The sequence below is a fragment of the Bubalus bubalis genome, chromosome X (assembly GCF_019923935.1).
Source record: "Bubalus bubalis isolate 160015118507 breed Murrah chromosome X, NDDB_SH_1, whole genome shotgun sequence".
Lineage (NCBI taxonomy): Eukaryota > Metazoa > Chordata > Mammalia > Artiodactyla > Bovidae > Bubalus > Bubalus bubalis.
The window spans coordinates 76,225,288-76,246,984 of NC_059181.1; the positions used below are offsets into that span (position 1 = coordinate 76,225,288).

Here is a 21,697-nt window from a genome sequence, read left to right on the forward strand (position 1 = left end):
TATTCTCTTCTGCCTTTTTTTGAAGGGGTAGTGATTATGTACTGACAGTGAGAGGAGAAATCATAGCAAATTACTACTTGTTAAACAATGAATACTTAAAAATCCCCCAAAATAACAATATTTGCATTAACTTTCTTCTTTTTTTTTTTTTTTTTCCAGAAAATGTTGTTTGAAGACACACTACATAAGAAGATAATTGTGAAGACTGAATATCAGGATATGTGGATTCTAGCCTCACCGTCTTTTTATGTTAACTTTCCTCATTTGTAAAATTAGACAACCAGTCAAAACAATTTAAAAGCATTCTTCCAACTTAAATTTTTTCTGTTCCATAACTAGCAGCATAGTAGGGAGAATTTTACAAGAAGATGGATTAAGGAGAATGCTGTTGAGGAGGAAGAAACGTACTGTCAAAGAACCTAGATCCATAACCTAGTCCACACTTCGGTGAAGGGGAAAGAACATTGGAAGCAGACACTAAAAAGCACCTCAAGCGTTGCTCTTTCTGACAACATGCAGTTTAAGTCATAAACTCATAAAATTTTCCATCAGTATAATCTTTGGTCAATTTTAAGTCTTCTCTTAGTTTTCAAATATGTTTACCCAGTTTAGCAAACATCTCTTAGATTTCTGAAAATTCTCTGAATAAAAAAAAAAATTGGTTATTACAGAATAAAATAAGCAGGTTACTTTGGTCTGAAAGATGTTTTGTACTATGAGTTCTCCAAACGGAACAATACAATATTCAGTAAAGCATATATTTTGATCTTTGACTTTAGACTAAAGAAGATATTTTCTTAAAGCAGAAGAAAAAGACAAAGCAATATAAAATGTCTTACATTGTATATTAAAAAACAAATTCCATGTTTATAACAAAATCATAGTAGTATCTATGTGGCCTATTTGGGGCATCATTCTTTCTGCCATTACTGACTGAATGTATCAAATGGGAGATTTCCTTTCCTGTCATTCTGTGCTATTCCTATAATCTTGAGCAAGTTACTTATGTTTTGGACCTTTGGTGTTCTGTCAGTCTCTTTTTATTAAAAAAAAAAGCTATAAGTTAATCAAGGTGTGCTGAAAATTTCCTGAGGTAGATGGCACATCTATTCAATTTTCCACATACAATATTCAGGAAAATGCCATTTGAAGGCAAATACGTGATACCAAGTATTCAGTGGTGATTTTACACACACACACACACACACACACACAATTTACATTACATGTTAAATGTAAAATGGACTCTTTCTTTATGTTTTAACAATCTCACTACATTAAAGCAGAAAAAGAAATAAAAGATAAAATCTAGGCTGAAACCTGAAGAACCAAAGGCTGAATTATCCAGTAAACTATCAGTTAAATACTCTCTCTTTACAAAAAACAAGTAACAATCTCTGGGCAGTCTAGGTTTATTTATTAAAAAAATTTTTAAATGTAGTTTTTTAGGTCCCATAGATACTGCTTTATTTCATACATTATAAAAACATGACACAGTATATGAAACCTATTTAGAGCTAGAAAGTAGCTCTAAAGGCTACTATGCTACCAACCACACAGATAGCAGAAATAAATTACTTGATTAGGGCTTAAAAAGGACTTCTGTCTGTAAGATAAAGTGTGTGAGAGTTTAAAAACCTGTATACTGCATACATATCCTGCCCAATGTGCCAAAAAAAATTATCAACCAACTAATATACAGTAGGGGAAATTCTATGGCTTGCTAGACTGGAAAAATATATAGGTTTCAATGACTTTTCTTCTAGTATGGTCCAATTTATGTATCTTGACACATTAATGGGTAGTAGGTAGTACAATAAATAAGCTTCATTTTCTTTGGTGGAAAAAAAAAAAAAAACTACCGATTTAAATTGATAAAAACCTCAAAGGGCGTTTATTCATGGAAGTTATCTCTAGTAGTTAAAGTATTATATGTTTATGCAGAATACATTCAAAATGCAAAGATATGACTTACAAAAGTCTTTGAATCCTTCACATAAATATGCATGTATGTCATTTATAACAGTAGCCTTGATGAGAACACACTGTAACTGGCTGTGAGAAATGCTTAAGAGGGTTATATTAAAACAGAGTACAGAATGGTGGTTAGAAATCACAAAACAGGTGACACCTAATTCTGATAACCTAGTGATAAAAAGTGCTGACTATGATGTATAGATGGTGATAGTGTTAGTACAGAACAATATTTATATGAAATTATAAAGCATTATGCAAGGAATCAAATATAAGATTAAAAGTTAATATCCCTAGGCCAAGTAAATGCATTTTTTAAATTTATAACCACACAGATTCATATATATAATATGTAAAAACTCAGAGTTGCCTTGATTACCACAGAATCACCCAAAAGTTTAATATACTACTTCAAACATAAGTCTTTTGTTGTTGTCGTTAATATCATATACCATTTAATTATATCATTCTTTGAAATCTGAATTCACTTCAAATTGGAGAGAGTGAGATATAATTTTTACAACAAACATTAAATATGAACCACATACAAAATTCTGAGCTAGGCTCTGCAGAGGATAAAAAGATATAGAGGGCTGAAAATATATATATATTGAGAAGATTACAATCATCTTTGGGAAAAAATGTTTTGTCTAAAAAAATTCAACACGTAAGAATCTCATTCAAATTTTTTATCAGTACAGGACAAACAAAACTTTTAAATGTCTTTTCTCTTAAAAACTACAAGTAAACAAAAACTACATAAAGATTTACAAATGTATAAATTAGGAAATGAAATATAGGGATTCTGTGATAAAATAAGAATGAGGTTAAATATTCTATTTTCATAAAGTGTTGCTAAGGAAGCCAGTGAGCTTCCACTCACTCTCCAGTGATCTGTTCATTCTGTCCCTATACCTTATCCTAAAGCTGTGTAGGAGTAAGTGGCAAGTGGGAACACAAGATAAAGTATTGTGTCTCCTTTTGAATTAGGCAATGCCATAGGAAGAAGAAAAGAATGACTAAGAAATCCACGTGTGTCCATCCTTAGTAGCTCAGTCGTGTCTGACTTTTTGTGATCCCATGGACTATAGACTGCCAGGCTATTCTATCCATGGGGATTCTCCAGGCAAGAATACTGGAGTAAGTTGCCATGCCCTCCTTGAGGGGATCTTCCCAACCCAGGGATCAAACCCAGGTCTCCCACATTGCAGGTGGATTCTTTATCATCTGAACCAGGGAAGCCCAAGAATACTGGAGTGAATAGCCTATCCCTTCTCCAGAGGATCCTCCTGACCTAGGAATAGAACTGGGGTCTCTTGCATAGTAGGTGGATTCTTTACCAGCTGAGCTAGAAGGGAAGCCCAAGAAACCCACAGAACTCCCCTATTAGTTTTAACTGATAGGAAGAAGTCTGGTCCTGGGGGACATGACACTCCCTGTTCATCCCTACTTTGGCAAGCAACTGGAGGAGGAAGAACTTGTCTGGAAATACAAAGACCTATCTTTCAGAATGAAGTTACTTTCAAATTCATAACCTTCTTACCACCATAAACAAAATCACACAGTTAAGAAATGAAGATTTGAGAATACCTACTTCCAGTAGTATATTCAACTAGATACTGTGAAGGGACCCCTATTACTAACAAAAAACTATTTCTTACATTAAATATAATTTTTATTGCATTGCTGAGACTGAAGGAAATAAGAGAAATATCCAGAGGAAATCCCCAACCCCAAACATACATAGGCACAGTACAAATCTTGAGCTGAACTCAAAGTTTTGAGCAACAAACACTGCAATTAAAAAAAAAAAAAAAAAAAAAAAGTCACATTGTCTGTATCAGTATGAGAGCTCTATCTGCAGTTCCTTTATTAAGCAAAGACCCCATGAAGGGAGTCAGCATGGTCTCAAGTCTTACTGCCTTCTGGCTGAAGCAAAAGACAAATAATCCTTGAAGGAAAGCATCCTTAATTTGGGCCCCCAGATTTCCACAGATTAAAATCAATCAAATACAAATTCTCAATCAAAAATAAGCATGACAAAAGGAAATGAATCATTAATATAAATCAACAGAAACAACACATGGCAGAACATAAAATATCTGTATATGAAAGAAATGAACAAGCAAAAGAGAATATCAAACAATGACAAGGAAGACTTCGTGGGGGAGAAGCAGAACTTCTAAAAATGAAGGGTAAAAATATTGAAGTAAAAAAAAAGAATTAAATTGCAGATTAGTTACAAGTGAAGAGAACTAATAAAATGGAAAATAGACCTATATAAAGTACTAAGAATGTAGCAGGAAGGATAAGGAAATAGAAAATATGAAAGAGAAATTAAACAATATGGAAGGGATAATGCTAGGTTTTAAAACATATCTATTTGTGGTTCCAAAAAGGTGAAAATGGAAACAGAGGACAAAAACAAATTTGCAAGATACTGACTGATAGTTTTCTACAATAATAAATGACAATTCACAGACAGAGGAAATAAATACAGTTATTTGAGCCATGTGGAATTATAGGTTGAAAAGTTTTAATATTGTTAATTTCATATGGTTTGACCTAAGAGAAAATAGATAACATTTATAAAGAAATGACAATTAAGGAACATAAAACTTTTCAATGGCAAAAAAGGAACTCAAATTTTAAAGTACTAAGAGCCAACCTAGAACTCTTTAGCTAACAAATATCCACTCAAGACAAAAAGGGGAAAAAAAAAGTTATTTTCATGTACACACAAACTAGAAAGCATTAACTACTCAGAGCATAAACTAGAAGAATTTTTTAAATTATATACTTCAGAATAAAGGAACACACTCCTGTTAATCGCATTTACCCTGCTTGATAAAAGACAGAGATTGTCAGATGGAATTTAAAAAAAAAAATGTTAATAGTCTCCTATTAAGAGCTCTAAATTTAGTTGAAAAAATGAAGGGAAGGAGAAAGGTATAATAGGCAAATACTAAAAAGTTGGAGTAGCTACTTGATATTAGACAAAATACACTTTAATGGAAAATGTACTATTAGGCATGGAGAAACCAGACTATGCAAAATATTAAATTCATCAGAAATATTAAACTGGAAACATATATGATCTTAATAAATTGACTCAAAATAAATATAAAATAAAAACTGATAGAATTACAGGGAGAAATTGATAAATCAAAAATCATAATGGGAGATTTCAAAACATTTCACTTTATTATTGACAAAGATAAACACTTCAATAAAGTAATGTTTGAAAATTACAACTCAAAGCCTTACTTGTCAGACTTAAAAACCAATAATTAGAGAACCCTATAAGCAGAATTGGAGAAGGCGATGGCACCCCACTCCAGTGTCCTTGCTTGGAGAATCCCAGGGATGGCGGAGCCTGGTGGGCTGCCATCTATAGGATCGCACAGAGTCAGACACAACTGAAGTGACTTAGCAAATAAGCAGAATATATTAAGAAGACGTGGCAAGAATACACAGAAGAACTGTACAAAAAAGATCTTCATGACCCAGAAAATCATGATGGTGTGATCTCTCACCTAGAGCCAGACATCCTGGAATGTGAAGTCAAGTGGGCCTTAGAAAGCATCACTATGAACAAAGCTAGTGGAGGTGATGGAATTCCAGTTGAGTTATGTCAAATCCTGAAAGATGATGCTGTGAAAGTGCTGCACTCAATATGCCAGCAAATTTGGAAAACTCAGCAGTGGTCACAGGACTGGAAAAGGTCAGTTTTCATTCCAATCCCAAAGAAAGGCAATGCCAAAGAATGCTCAAACTACCGCACAATTGCACTCATCTCACACGCTAGTAAAGTAATGCTTAAAAATCTCCAAGCCAGGCTTCAGCAATACGTGAACCATGAACTTCCAGATGTTCAAGCTGGTTTTAGAAAAGGCAGAGGAACCAGAGATCAAATTGGCAACATCTGCTGGATCATCGAAAAAGCAAGATAGTCCCAGAAAAACATCTATTTCTGCTTTATTGACTATGCCAAAGCCTTTGACTGTGTGGATCACAAAAACTGGAAAATTCTTCAAGAGATGGGAATACCAGACCACCTGACCTGCCTCTTGAGAAACCTATATGCAGGTCAGGAAGCAACAGTTAGAACTGGACATGGAACAACAGACTGGTTCCAAATAGGAAAAGGAGGACGTCGAGGCTGTATATTGTCACCCTGCTTATTTAACTTATATGCAGAGTATATCATGAGAAACGCTGGGCTGGAAGAAGCACAAGATGGAATCAAGATTGCCGGGAGAAATAACAATAACCTCAGATATGCAGATGATATCACCTTAATGGCAGAAAGTGAAGAGGAACTAAAAAGCCTCTTGATGAAAGTGCAAAAGGAGAGTGAAAACATTGGCTTAAAGCTCAACATTCAGAAAACGAAGATCATGGCATCTGGTCCCATCACTTCATGGGAAATAGATGGGGAAACAGTGTTAGACTTTATTTTGGGGGGCTCCAATATCACTGCAGTTGGTGATTGCAGCTAAGAAATTAAAAGATGCTTACTCCTTGGTAGGAAAGTTATGACCAACCTAGATAGCATATTCAAAAGCAGAGAGATTACTTTGCCAAAAAAGGTCCGTCTAGTCAAGGCTATGGTTTTCCCAGTGATCGTGTATGGATGCGAGAGTTGGACTGTGAAGAAAGCTGGGCACGGAAGAATTGATGCTTTTGAATTGTGGTGTTGGAGAAGACTCTGGAGAGTCCCTTGGACTACAAGGAGATCCAACCAGTCCATTCTAAAGGAGACCAGTCCTGGTTGTCCCTTGGAAGGACTGATGCTAAAGCTGAAACTCCAATACTTTGGCCACCTCATGCGAACAGCTGACTCATTGGAAAAGGTTCTAATGCTGGGAGGGATTGGGGGCAGGAGGAGAAGGGGACGACAGAGTATGAGATGGCTGGATGGCATCACTGACTCGATGGACGTGAGTCTGAGTGAACTCCAAGAGTTGGTGATGGACAGGGAGGCCTGGCATGCTGTGGTTCATGGGGTCGCAAAGAGTCAGACACAAGTGAGCAACTGAACTGAACTAAATACCCCACTCACACCTATGGATAGATCAACCAAACAGAAAATTAACAAGGAAACACAAGTTTTAAATGATAAAATGGACCACTTAGACCTATATATATAACATTAATATATATTACATAATATAACGTGTAATATATTAATAAATATAAAACACATATTAATATATATATATATTTATATACAGGGTATTTCACCCCCAAAATATGAATCTCACCTTTTTCTCAACTGCACATGGGACATTCTCCAGGATAGATCACATCCTGGACCATAAATCAAGCACTGGTAAATTTGAAAATATGGAAATTATTTCAAGCATCTTTTCTGATCACAATGCAGTAAGGTTAGACATCAACTACAGGAGAAAATACGACTAAAAATAAAAATATATGGAGGATAAACAACATGCTTCTGAATAACCAACAGATCACAAAAGAAATCAAAATGAAGATCAAAATATACATAGAAACAAATGAAAATGAAAACACAACAATCCAAAATCCTAATGGATTCAGTAAAAGCAGTGCTAAGAGGGGTGTTCATAGCTATACATGCCTACATCAAGACAGAAGAGAAACATCAAATAATAACACTAAAGGCCAACATCACTGATAAACATAGATGCAAAAATCTTCAACAAAATTCTAGCCTACAGAACCAAAGACCATATTAAAAAGATCATATAGCATGATCAAGTGGGCTTGATTCCAAGGATGCAAGGATTCATCAGTATTCACAAATCAATCAATCTGTTACACCATATTAACAAATTGAAAGATACAAACCATATGATAAATTGAACAGATGCAGACAAAGCCTTTAACAAAACTGAACACCCATTTATGATGAAAAATCTCCAGAAAGCAGGCTTAGAAGGCACATATCTTAACATAATAAAAGCCATATATGACAAACCAATAGCAAACATTATCCTCAATGGGGAAAAACTGAAAGCATTTCCTCTAAAATCAGGAACAAGACAAGGGTTCCCATTCTAACTACTACTATTCAACAGAGTTTTGGAAGTCCGAGTCACAGCAAACAGAGAAGGAAAAGAAATAAAGGAATCCAGAATGGAAAAGAAGAAGAAAATCTCTCACTGTTTGCAGATGACATCATCTTCTACATAGAAAACTCTAAAGAAAAAACCAGAAAATTACTAGACCTAATCAATGAATATAGTAAAGTTGCAGGATGTAAAATTAACACAGAGAAATCCCTTGCATTCCTCTACAATAATAATGAGAAAAGAGAAAGAGAAATTAAGGAAACAGTCCCATTCACAATTGCAAGAAAAAGAATGAAATATTTAAGAATAAATTTAATTAAAAAAAAAAAGACCTGTATATAGAGAACTATAAAACACAGATGAAAGAAATCAAATATGACACAAATATATGGAGAAATATACCATGCTTGTGCATTGGAAGACTGAATATAGTGAAATGAGTATACTGCCCAAAGCAATCTATAGATTTAACACAATCCCTATCCAGCTACCAACAGTATTTTTCACAGAATTACAACAAACAATTTCACAATGTGTATGGAAACACAAAAACCCTCAAATAGCCAAAGCAATCTTGAGAAATAAGAATGGAACTGGAGCAATCAACCTGCCTGACTTCAGACTATAATACAAAGCTACAGTCATCAAGCCAGTATGGTACTGGCACAAAGAAAGACATATAGATCAATGGAACAAAATAGAAAACCCAGAGATAAATCTACATCCCTATGGACACCTTATCATTAACAAAGGAGGCAAGAATATACAATGGGGAAAAGACAATCTCTTTAATAAGTGATGCTAGGAAAACTGGACAACCACTTGTAAAAGAATGCCACTAAAACACTTTCTAAAACTCTACAGAAAAATAAACTCAAAATGGATTAAAGATTTAAATATAAGACCAGAACTATAAAACGCTTAGAGGAAAACATAGGCAAACCACGCTCCGACATGAATCACAGCAAGATACTCTATGACCTACCTCCCAGAGTAATGGAAATAAAAACAAAAATAAACAAATGGGACTTAATCAAATGCAAAAGCTTTGCACAGTGAAGGAAACTATAAGCAAGGTGAAAAGGTATCCTTCAGAATGGGAGAAAATAATAGCAAACAAAACAACTAACAAAGAATTAATCTCCAAAATATACAAGCAGCTCCTGCAGCTCAATACCAGAAAAATAAATGACCCAATCAAAAAGTGGGCCAAAGAACTAAGTAAACATTTGTCCAAAGAAGACATACACATGGCTAATAAACACATGAAAATATGCTCAACATCACTCATTATCAGAGAAATGGAAATCAAAACCAAAATGTGGTACCTACCATCTTATGCCAGTCAGAATGACTACCATCAAAAAGTATACAAACAATAAATGCTGGAGAAAAAAAGGAACCCTCTTACACAGTTGCTGGGAATGCAAACTAGTACAACCATTATGGAGAACAGGGTGGAGATTCCTTAAAAAAACTGGAAATAGAACTGCCATATGACCCAGTAATGCCACTGCTGGGCATACACACCAAGTAAATCAGAATTAAAAGAGACACACTGTACCCCAGTGTTCACTGCAGCACTATTTACAATAGCTAGGACATGGAAGCAACCTAGATGTCCATCAGCAGACTAATGGATAAGGAAGTAGTGGTACATACTCACAATGGTATACTACTCAGCTATAAAATAAGGAATGCATTTGAGTCAATTCTAATGAGGTGTATGTAACTGGAGCCTATTATACAAAGTGAAGTGAGAAAGAAAAACACCAATATAGTATATTAATGCATATATATGGAATTTAGAAAGATGGTAATGATGACCCTATATGCAATACAGCAAAAGAGACATACATGCCAGAACAGACTTCTGAAAACTGGTCAATGACCTGCAAAAGAATCAAACTAGAACACTTTCTAACACCATACACAAAATACAACTCAAAATGGGTTAAAGACCTAAATTTAAGACCAGAAACTATAAAACTCCTAGAGGAAAACATGGGCAAAACACTTACATAAATCACAGCAGGATCCTCTATGACCCACCTCCCAGAATAATGGAAATAAAAGCAAAAATAAACAAATGGGACCTAATTAAACTTAAAAGCTTATGTACAACGAAGGAAACTCTAAGCAAGGTGAAAGGACAGCCTTCAGAATGGGAGAATGTAACAGCAAACGAAGCACCTGACAAAGAATTAATCTCAAAAATATACAAGCAGCTCCTGCAGCTCAACTCCAGAAAAATAAACGACCCAATCAAAAATTGGGCCAAAGATCTAAACAGACATTTCTGCAAAGAAGACATACAGATGGCTAACAAACACGTGAAAAGATGCTCAACGTAACTTATCAGTGAAATGCAAATCAAAACCACAATGAGGTACAATCTCACGCCAGTCAGAATGGCTGCTATCAAAAAGTCTATAAACAATAAATGCTAGAGAGGGTGTGGAGAAAAGGGAACCCTTTTACACTGTTGGTGGGAATGCAAACTAGTACATCCACTATGGAGAAGTGTGGAGATTCCTTAAAAAACTGGAAATAGAACTGCCATACGACCCAGCAATCCCAGTGCTGGGCATACAAACCAAGGAAACCAGAATTGAAAGAGACATGTGTACCCCAATATTCATCGCAGCACTGTTTACAATAGTCAGGACATCTAAGTAACCTAGGGGGTCATCAGCAGACGAATGAATAAGAAAGCCGTGGTACATATACACAATGGAATATTACTCAGCTATTAAATATAATGCATTTGACTCAGTTCTAATGAGATGGATGAAACTGGATTCTATTATATAGACTGAAGTAAGTTAAAGAAAAACACCAATAGAGTATATTAACACATATATATGGAATTTAGAACGATTATAATGATGATCCTATATGCCAGACAGCAAAGGCGACACAGATGTAAAGAACAGACTTTTGGACTCTGTGGGAGAAGGCGAGGCTGGGATGATTTGAGAGAATAGCCCTGAAACATATATATTACCATATGTGAAATAGATTGCCAGTCAAGGTTTGATGCATGAGACAGGGTGCTTGGGGCCGGGATGACCCTGAGGGATGGGATGGGGAGGGGGGTGGGAGGGGGATTCATGATGGGGAACACATGTACATCCATGGCTGATTCATGTCAATGTATGGCAAAAACTACTACAATATTGTAAAGTAATCATCCTCCAATTAAAATAAATTAATTAATTAAAAAAAAGAAACCAGATGAACATGAACTCATAAGGCTTCAGCCTAAGAATTAGCAAGGGCAGAAGAGGGGAGGGGTGAGTTGAATAACAAATAGTATGTCTGCATATACTAAATCTTGACTAAATTTCATTTTTGTCTTTCTAATTTTCATCTGTTATTCAAGTATCATTTTAAGAAGAGATAAGAAAACCAATGCCCATCTTACCTGCAGAAACACTGAGGGAGTTCTCCTTGACCATATAAAGGAAACAAAAATGGAGTGTTGCCATATCGCCCAAGAGAGTGAAGAAAGTTCTTAGTAGCTTTGAGACCATCTATGGTACTGCTGCCTGTCTCTGATGTCATTGCCATTGAGTGCAGAACAAAATATTGGAGGTTGGGGGTTAATTTTTGAGTTTTTAAATATTCAGAAAATGTAATTTCCTCATAGGCTATGAAAAGAAAGAAGAAAATTTATTAGTTACAATCAGAACCAAACTTCCATTTAAAACCACTGTACAAAAATTAGATCAAGTTTGCTTAAAACACTTAGCAAAGGAAACAGTTGGTGGTAGTATTACTACATTTTGGACCAAGACCATTGATTTTAGAGGGAAAAAAACTAGGAACAACGGCACTATCCTAACTGGATTGATGACACAATTTTTAAGTTTTAAATGATGATTCTGTGTTTAGTATTTTATTGATTCAAAAAATTAGAAAATCATTAAAGAATTCATTAACCATCACAACAGCTTTCCATGGTTGGCAATAATCTTACTTTACTATCAACTGCAGACTAATGTCAATGATTACACTTTGAAATATTAAATATAACTAATGGTAACTCTTTTGTGAAAACAATGATATTGTAGCACTTGAGTTTTTTTGAATTACTATTCCTTCCTAAAACGTGGAACAATGAACTATGACTAAAAAGTAAAGAAACTAATTTCTGTATGGCTAGTGGTATCAATCCCACTGCCTTATAATCTCATCTCAAAATATAAGGATCCCCTAAATACTATTTCTTTAAACCAATAACAGAAAAAAATGTAACTGGACTGTTAGTGGAAGAGAAAAAATTTTGAGATTAATATAAACAAATAAAAACTATAAAAATTTAGAGAAAATATAAGTTTAAGCTACTATGGAGAAAAAAATCTGGCAGTAATAAATGGACTTGAAACTTTAAGAACAAGAGACTTTCAATATTCCATATAGTAAAAAAAAAAAAAAAAATTGCTGTATTTCTCAATTTTGTAAGGGAATTGTCAGTATATCCCTATTTTGGATAACTTTTGCAGTTCAATGAACATTTAAGTGCAAAACTCTTAATACTAAAGTGGTGTATTCAACTTTCAACAAACTTTGAAGTAAGCAACAGGTCCCAGATCACAAAGTGAGATGGGGCAAAGCCAAGATTAGAAACCATATCTTCTCCTAATCCAGAAGATAACACCCACACAATCTAGCTTCCTTTTAACCAGTCAAAATAAATAATTCAATACTCTAAACAAAAGTGATCCTGGAGAAATGAATATACAAATCTCTAAATGACAGATATGTACCACTATATGCAAAATAGATAAACAACAAGGATATACTGTATAGCACATGGAAATATATGCAATACCTTTCAATAATCAAAAATGGAAGAAAAATCTGAAAAAGTATATATGTGTGTGTGTGTGTGTGTGTGTGTGTATATAAAAAACTGAATCACTTTGCTGTACACCTGAAACTAACACAACATTGTAAATTAAATATATTGTTATTTTTTCAGTTCAGTTCAGTTGCTCAGTCGTGTCCGACTCTTTGTGACCCCAGGAATCGCAGCACGCCAGGCCTCCCTGTCCATCACCAACTCCCGGAGTTCACCCAGATTCACGTCAATCGAGTCAGTGATGCCATCCAGACATCTCATCCTCTGTCGTCCCCTTCTCCTCCTGCTCCCAATCCCTCCCAAAATCAGGGTCTTTTTCAATGAGTCAACTCTTCGCATGAGGTGGCCAAAGTACTAGAGTTTCAGCTTTATCATCATTCCTGTCAAAGAATACCCAGGGATGATCTCCTTCAGAATGGACTGGTTGGATATCCTTGCAGTCCAAGGGACTATCAAGAGTCTTCTCCAACACCACAGTTCAAAAGCATCAATTCTTCAGTGCTCAGCTTTCTTCAGTCCAACTCTCACATCCATACTTGACTACTGGAAAAACCATAGCCTTGACTAGATGGACCTTGGTTGGCAAAGTAACGTCTCTGTTTTTGAATATGCTACCTAGGTTGGTCATAACTTTCCTGCCAAGGAGTAAGCATCTTTTAATTTCATGGCTGCAATCACCATCTGCAATGATTTTGGAGCCCCAAAAAATAAAGTCTAACACTGTTTCCCCATCTATTTCCAATGAAGTGATGGGACCAGATGCCATGATCTTCATTTCCTGAATGTTGAGCTTTAGCCCAATTTTTTCACTCTCCTCTTGCACTTTCATCGAGGCTTTTTAGTTCCTCTTCACTTTCTGCCATAAGGGTGGTGTCATCTGCATATCTGAGGTTATTGATATTTCTCCTGGCAATTTTGATTCCAGCTTGTGCTTCTTCCAGCCCAGCGTTTCTCATGATGTACTCTGCATATAAGTTAAATAAGCAGGGTGACAGTACACAGACTTGACATACTCCTTTTCCTATTTGGAACCAGTCTGTTGTTCCATGTCCAGTTCTAACTGTTGCTTCCTGACCTGCATATAGGTTTCTTAAGAGGCAGGTCAGGTGGTCTGGTATTCCCATCTCTTGAAAATTTTCCACAGTTTATTGTGATCCACACAGTCAAAGGCTATGGCATAGTCAATAAAGCAGAAATAGATGTTTTTCTGGAACTCTCTTGCTTTTTTGATGATCCAGCAGATGTTGGCAATTTGATCTCTGATTACTCTGCCTTTTCTAAAACTAGCTTGAACATCTGGAAGCTCACAGTTTTGCTGAAGCCTGGCTTAGAGAACTTCTATTTTTAAAAATGGTTAAAAAAACTGGGTAATGAAAAAGGAGTATTATCTATGAAGAATCAGTTGATAATAATGTTTAATTAGCAAGAATAAAAACTAACATCTATCATAGACTGCTATTATGATGAAAACGTCCCATAGTTGCATAGTTTCCATAGTAGCCACTAGCCACGGGTGGCCACTGAACACTTGAATGTGTGCATACTGTAATTAAATTTTAATTTTAATTAATTTAAATAGGTACTTGTTGCTAGAGGCTAATCTAGTGGATCATGCAAAATAAAAATATTTTAAAGCCATAGCAAGTGGCTCACTAAATCAGAGAAAGCATATTAAAATAATACGAATCTCAAAAAATGTGACAACACAAATTCAATGAAAAACAATACCTTTATATTCATCAGGATGTTCCTCATACTCCATACAAAATGTGAGAAACTTCATTATCATTCGCTTTTCTACCATAGTAAGTTGTTTGCTATTAAAGACATCTGCTCTGGAGCAAGGAACCTAAATATATATGATTTTAAAGTTAAGAAACTGCTTGCTACTGATACAAGTATTCCAAATGACATTTTTTTTTTTTTTCCTTTTAAGTATAACAAGATTATTATTTCCTTTCTAGTCAGGCTGTTTCATGTAACCTTCCACCAGTTCTACTGGCATCTCTGTTGACTTCAGAGTTAATTAACTTGTGAGTTCCCATACTTAATTCTTCCAGGTTGCTTCCTATGCTATTAAAAGGCCACCAGCATGTCACCCCTAACTGGGAAGAAATGACAGCTCAAATCTAGCAATGTTGTCTGAAATTAACACTTTCTCAACATGAGCATCAAGCTACAGAATAAACCATGAGAAAATTAACATTAGACATTTTAATTGGCAATCTCTTACTATTTACATTTGTTAAAAATAATCAGTTCAGTTCAGTTCAATTGCTAAGACGAATCCAACTCTTTGCGACCCAATGAACCACAGCATACCAGGCCTCCCTGTCAATCACCAACTCCCAGAGTCCACCCAAACCCATGTCCATCGAGTCGGTGATACCATCCAACTATCTCATCCTCTGTCATTCCCTTCTCCTCCTGCCCTAAATCTTTCCCAGCACCAGGGTCTTTTCAAATGAGTCAGCTCTTCGCATCAGGTGACCAAAGTATTGGAGTTTCACCTTCAGCATCAGGCCTTTCAATGAACATGCAGGACTGATCTCCTTTAGGATGGACTGGTTGGATCTCCTTGCAGTCCAAGGGACTCTCAAGAGTCTTCTCCAACACCACAGTTCAAAAGCATCAATTCTTCGGCACTCAGCTTTCTCTATAGTCCAACTCTCACATCCATACATGACCACTGGAAAAACCATAGCCTTGACTAGACAGACCTTTGTTGACAAAGCAATGTCTCTGCTTTTCAATATCCTGTCTAGGTTGGTCATAGCTTTCCTTCCAAGGAGGAAGCATCTTAATTTCATGGCTGACATCACCATCTGCAGTGATTTTGGAGCCCAAGAAAATAAAGTCAGCCACTGTTTCCCCATCTATTTGCCATGGAATGATGGGACCGGATGCCATGATCTTAGTTTTCTGAATGTTGAGCTTTAAGCCAGCATTTTCACTCTCCTCTTGCACTTTCATCAAGAGGCTCTTTCATTCTTCTTCACTTTCTGCCATAAGGATGGTGTCATCTGCATATCTGAGGTTATTGATATTTCTCCCGGCAACCTTGATTTCAGCTTGTGCTTCCTCTAGGTCAGCGTTTCTCATGATATACTCTGCATTCTGTACTCTGCACATAAGTTAAATAAGCAGGGTAACAATATACAGCCCTGAGGTACTCCTTTTCCTATTTGGAACCAGGCTGTTGTTCCATGTCCAGTTCTAACTGTTGCTTCCTGACCTGCATATAGGTTTCTTAAAAGGCAGGTCAGGTGGTCTGGTATTCCCATCTCTTGAAGAATGTTCCACGGTTTATTGGGATCCACACAATGAGAGGCTTTGGCATAGTCAATAAACTAGAAATAGATGTTTTTCTGGAGCTCTCTTGCTTTTTCGATGATCCAGCGGATGTTGGCAATTTGATCTCTGATTCCTCTGCCTTTTCTAAAACCAGCTTGAACATCTGAAAGTTCACGGTTCACATATTGCTAAAGCCTGGCTTGGAGAATTTTAAGCATTACTTTACTAGTGTGTGAGATGAGTGCAAGTGTGTGTTTGTGTATTCTTTGGGATTGCCTTTCTTTGCGATTGGAATGAAAATTGACGTTTTCCAGTCCTGTGGCCACTGCTGAGTTTTCCAAATTTGCTGGCATATTGAGTGCAGCCCTTTCATAGCATCATTTTCCAGGATTTGAAATAGCTCCACTGGAATTCCATCACCTCCACTAGCTTTGCTCATAGAGATGCTTCCTAAGGTCCACTTGACTTCACATTCCAGGATGTCTAGCTCTAGGTGAGTGATAACACCATCGTGATTATCTGGTTCATGAAGATCTTTTTTGTACAGTTCTTCTGTGTATTCTTGCCAACTCTTCTTAATATCTTCTGCTTCCGTTATGTCTATACCATTTCTAACCCTTTATTGAGCCCATCTTTACATGAAATGTTCTATTGGTGTCTCTAATTTTCTTGAAAAGATCTCTAGTCTTTCCCATTCTATTCTTTTCCTCTATTTCCTTGCATTGATCACTGAGGAGGGCTTTCTTATCTCTCCTTGGTATTCTTTGGAACTCTGCATTTAAGCTTGCTGCTTTACCCGAAAATAACAATCTTATTTGCTTAGCCTTCCCAAACAAACTGGGGCTTCCTTGATGGCTCAGATGGTAAAGAACCCATCTGCAATGCGGAAGAACCCGGGTTTGATCCCTGAGTTGGGAGCATCCTCCAGAGAAGGTAATGGCTACTCACTCCAGTATTCTTGACTGGAGAATCCCATGGACAGAGGAGCCTGGCAGGCTAAGCTCCAAGAGGTCACAAAGAGTCAGACACTACTAACCAACTAATATTTTCACTACTAGTTTCCCAAACACAACATAGCAATTTAAATTCATACTCAGTTACCATCCTCGCTCAGCACAGTACCTGTTTCACTCTTCCTTCTCGAAATGCAAGAATCCTGGTAATATTTTTGAACTCTGCATATCGACTAACATTAGATTTGATTAGAAGATCAATCAGCAATCCTCGAGAATACAATAGCTGTACACAGAAAATATTTCAGAGAATGAAACAAAAGGTGAAATAGTGGAAAAATTGATAAAAACAGAATAAAGATATATAATTTTGTTATAATTTAAATTATTTGTAAAATCTATTATACCTATTAATATTATAATACATAACACAATTTATTACAGGTTCACAACTGATTATCTGAAATTCAAAAATCCAAATAATTCTGGAATCTAACGTTTTTTCACAACTGACCCAAACTGATACAGGGCTCTTACACCTGTTTGTCCTAGTTAGTGTGAATATCCATACACATTAATATGCTTCATATATAAAGTATCAGCCAGCATATATACAGTATTAATTTCTAAAATCCAAGTAACTAATTCAAAATGAAATTTTCAGTACAAAACCTATTTCTTACTGGACTACTTCAGTGTTCTTTTTAAAAAAAAAAGTCTTTCCTTCTCATGAGGACAAGAAGACTATGGGTGGGCTATGATTAAACTTCCACCCAGAAACTAATTGCCAAGGTAACATGGAAAGAATGGTAAATTTCAAAGCATGCCAGGATCAAATTAGGTGGAATAGACAGTTCAGAAGTATGAAGAAGGACCAAGACAGTAGCCAACTCAGACCAAGGCAGAATCAGGCACAGAGAGAAACAATGAGTAGTAAAAAGATATATTTTCAAGCATCAGGTTCAAAGAGTTCAATCAGCAGGATAAGGATATATGATTAGATGAGCAAAATGTGAGGAGCATTACTTCCTCTCTTTATAACTTGGAACTTCAAGAGAGCACATTAAAAAAAAAAATCCTAGTCTCATGTTATTCACTACCCTCTCCAACTTCTTTCCAATTTCTCATCATTTGACCTCAACTTATGGTATTTGGTCTCTCTACTTTCACCCAGCCCTATATTATAACGTTTTATGGCCATTATTTTATCTTACTGCTGCTAAGTTGCTTCAGTCGTGCCTGACTCTGTGCGACCCCATTGATGGCAGCCAACCAGGCTCCACCATCCCTGGGATTCTCCAGGCAAGAACACTGGAGTGGGTGGCTATTCCTTCTCCAATGCATGAAAGTGAAAAGTGAAAGGGAAGTCGCTCAGTTGTGTCAGACTCTTCGCAACTCCATGGACTGCAGCCTACCAGGCTCCTCCGCCCATGGGATTTTCCAGGCAAGAGTACTGGAGTGGGGTGCCATTGCCTTCTACTAGCGTTTTCTATTCTTTTTCACTAAATTTGTCTTGCTTCCTATAAATCCAGTGCAACACTGCATGCTCCAAAGACTTGGGGACCACCTCTGAATTCATGTTGACCTAACATTAGAGGTAAGAATGGGAATAAAAAAACAAAAAACTGAAGACAACAGCATCCTTCCCAACCTCCCTGCCTTAATTACTATTAAATTATCTTCCAAAGCCCTCACATCGGAACCAATGATTTTTCAAATGTATCTGTTTATTCAAAATGTTCATCATTATACAGATGCCAAAATAGTTACTAAGTAAGGGCTAAAAAGTTTATTTAATAGATTGACTATAATAACCTGGACCCATAATTAGATTCATTAGACATGTTTTCTTGATAGAATTAATAGTGTCCATGTAATAGGAGAATATTTGGGTGGAGTACATGCTCCAATACAGAAGTAACCGTGAGATACAGTACTGAGCATTCTTGTGTTTTTAACCTAGGTTTAAAGAATATTTTAATAGAACTATAAATTTCAGATACTATGTCTTTATAAAATAAATGCTCTACATTTCAAAGAATAAAATAATGAAAATTGGGTTTATGGACTCAGATGCTATATTCAATCAATTAGAAATTAGTACTGTTTCATGATAAGATGGGTAAAACTTTTACTTACCTTTGATACCAAATCGATATTAAACCTCCTGCCTTCTTTAATGATTTGAGAGTAAGTAATCCGATTTTTCTTTGGCTGTTCTGCTGTGTCTTCAGCCACAGGTACATTTTCACTTGTTTCCTTTTCTGTAGTTGAGGGCACACAAGTGTTATCATCACAACAGTTTTCTTTTTCCTCTGTCACTTGAACATCATTTACTTCTAGGGCTCTCTCTGGATCACTGCTTGGAGTTTGTTCTGCCGGTATTTCACAGCTTGTAGTTCTTAATGACTCATCTTCTATAGGCAGGCAGGCAGAATCTGCAGCTTCGGTGCAGTTCACAGATGTCACAGAAGCATGATTTTTCTGTAGTGCACCAGCTTCTTCGACATCTTCATGCAAATCCTGACTGATGAGAAATTACAATAATAATCCACACCAATAATCAAAGTGATAATTGTACATAGGTATATTTTTATATCATTTTAACTTTTAATGGCAAGTTTTATTTCTTTACCTCATTTATTTTATCAAATAGGGTGGATGTCTTGCTTTATGTGACATACACATTAAACATTCATCTGTTTAGGTTTTGACACAATATGAAACATAATTAACATCTGAAAAAATATGCATAAAGATTTCAGGGTTTAGCAGGCATGTCATATGTGTGTGTGTGTGTGTATCTGAAAAGCAGATTCTTATTTTTATAATTTATTTCTGTTTATCTTGGGGTATCGTTGATTTACAATATTGTGTCAATTTCAGGTGTACAACAAAGTGATTCAGTTATACATATACATATATTCATTTCTTCAGATATTTTCCCCATATTACAGAATACTGAGTGCTATACAGTAAGCATGTATATATTAATCACATATGTATTTTTTAAGACATTAAGGCAGACAGGGGAATTGCACTTTAGAAATAAATCAACACAGTGCTTACAAGCTCATCCTTCAGAATAAATAGATTGAGGTTCAAACCCAGACTCTATGACTAGATAACTCTGTGAATGTAGACAAGTTTTTTAATCCTCTCTGATGCAAATTATCCATCTATAACGTAGAGATAACACCAACTACCTCACCAGGTTGTTTTGAAGACTAAATGAGGTAACACAAGTGAAGAACCTGGTACAGTGCCTGGCACATAAATCCTCAATAGTAAGTATCAAAGATTATTACCATTATCTGCAGTGTGACAAAGCTAAAAAAAAAACTGCTATAAAAGCATATGTTGACATGTCACAATGTGGTACCTAACAGCATCTTTCTGAATTGATTCTTGCTATTTTCAATATTAATGTCTATTACTTTACTGGAAGCCCCACTTTCAATATTACTACTCGAGTCCACATTCTCAGTCCATTATTGCCTTGACTGACACAAAAAGTTCCTGTTCAGTGTGCACAATTATCTCTCCATGATGTATTTTATCCTCTACAAAACCTACATTTTCATTGAGTTGTGCTACTATTCAACACTAAAATTGCCTCGTACATGATAGGCTGTGGGAAATAACCATCTGCTAATTGATTGCTTGAGACATAACAGCAGTTCTTAAATCAAATCTCAACTCTACCCCTATAAAACCTTCCTCTATCAGTCTCTAAACAAAATCACCTTTTTTATTTACTAACTTTTGTCTCATCTCACCTACTTTCCAACATGGCATCTCTTAAATCCTAATTTGTCAACTCAAAGTCTCCATAATTAGGCTCATGCTAACTGTTTCTTCAAGATTGCATGGAGAAATATCAATAATCTCCAGTATGCAGATGACACCATCCTTATGGCAGAAAGTGAAGAGGAACTAAACAGTCTCTTGATCAAAGTGAAAGAGCAGAGTAAAAAAGCTGGCTTAAACTCAACATTTAAAAACTGAAGATCATGGCATCTGGTCCCATCACTTCATGGCAAATAGATGGGGAAACAATGGAAACAGTGAGAGACTTTATTTTTTTGTGCTCAAAAATCACTGCAAATGGTGACTTCAGCCATGAAATTAAGACACTTGCTCCTTGGAAGAAGAGCTATGACCAACCTAGACAGCATATTAAAAAGCAGAGTCATTCCTTTGCTGACAAAGGTCCATCTAGTCAAAGCTATGGTTTCTCCAGTAGTCACGTATGGATGTGAGAGTTGGGCCACAAAGAAGGTTCAATGCCAAAGAATTGATGCTTTTGAACTGTGGTGTTGGAGAAGTCTTGAGAGTCCCTTGCACTGTAAGGAGATCAAACTTGTCAATCCTAAAGGACATCAGTCCTGAATATTCATTGGAAGGACTGATGCTGAGGCTGAAGCTCCAATACTTTCACCATCTGATGTGGAGAACTGACACAGTGGGAACGACCTTATGCTGGGAAAGACTGAAGGCAAGAGGAGAAGGGGACGACAGAGGATGAGATGGTAACAATAACCCTATAT

The 21,697-nt window shown here is 36.1% G+C and overlaps 1 protein-coding gene across 4 annotated transcripts in view; it reads right to left on the minus strand.

Annotated features, from left to right (window-relative positions):
* The window catches only part of CHM (CHM Rab escort protein), a 240,436-nt gene that overhangs the window by 108,181 nt on the left and 110,558 nt on the right, over positions 1-21,697 (minus strand). For 3 of the 4 annotated variants that reach the window (XM_006078988.4, XM_044937402.2, XM_045164537.1), the window contains 4 exons: positions 19,287-19,674; positions 17,317-17,433; positions 14,629-14,749; positions 11,461-11,686 (listed from right to left, as the gene is read on the minus strand). In XM_006078988.4, the coding sequence (XP_006079050.1) occupies positions 11,461-11,686; positions 14,629-14,749; positions 17,317-17,433; positions 19,287-19,674 (852 nt within the window). The remainder of the gene's footprint in view (positions 1-11,460; positions 11,687-14,628; positions 14,750-17,316; positions 17,434-19,286; positions 19,675-21,697) is intronic. The other variant, XM_006078989.4, reaches the window with a different exon arrangement.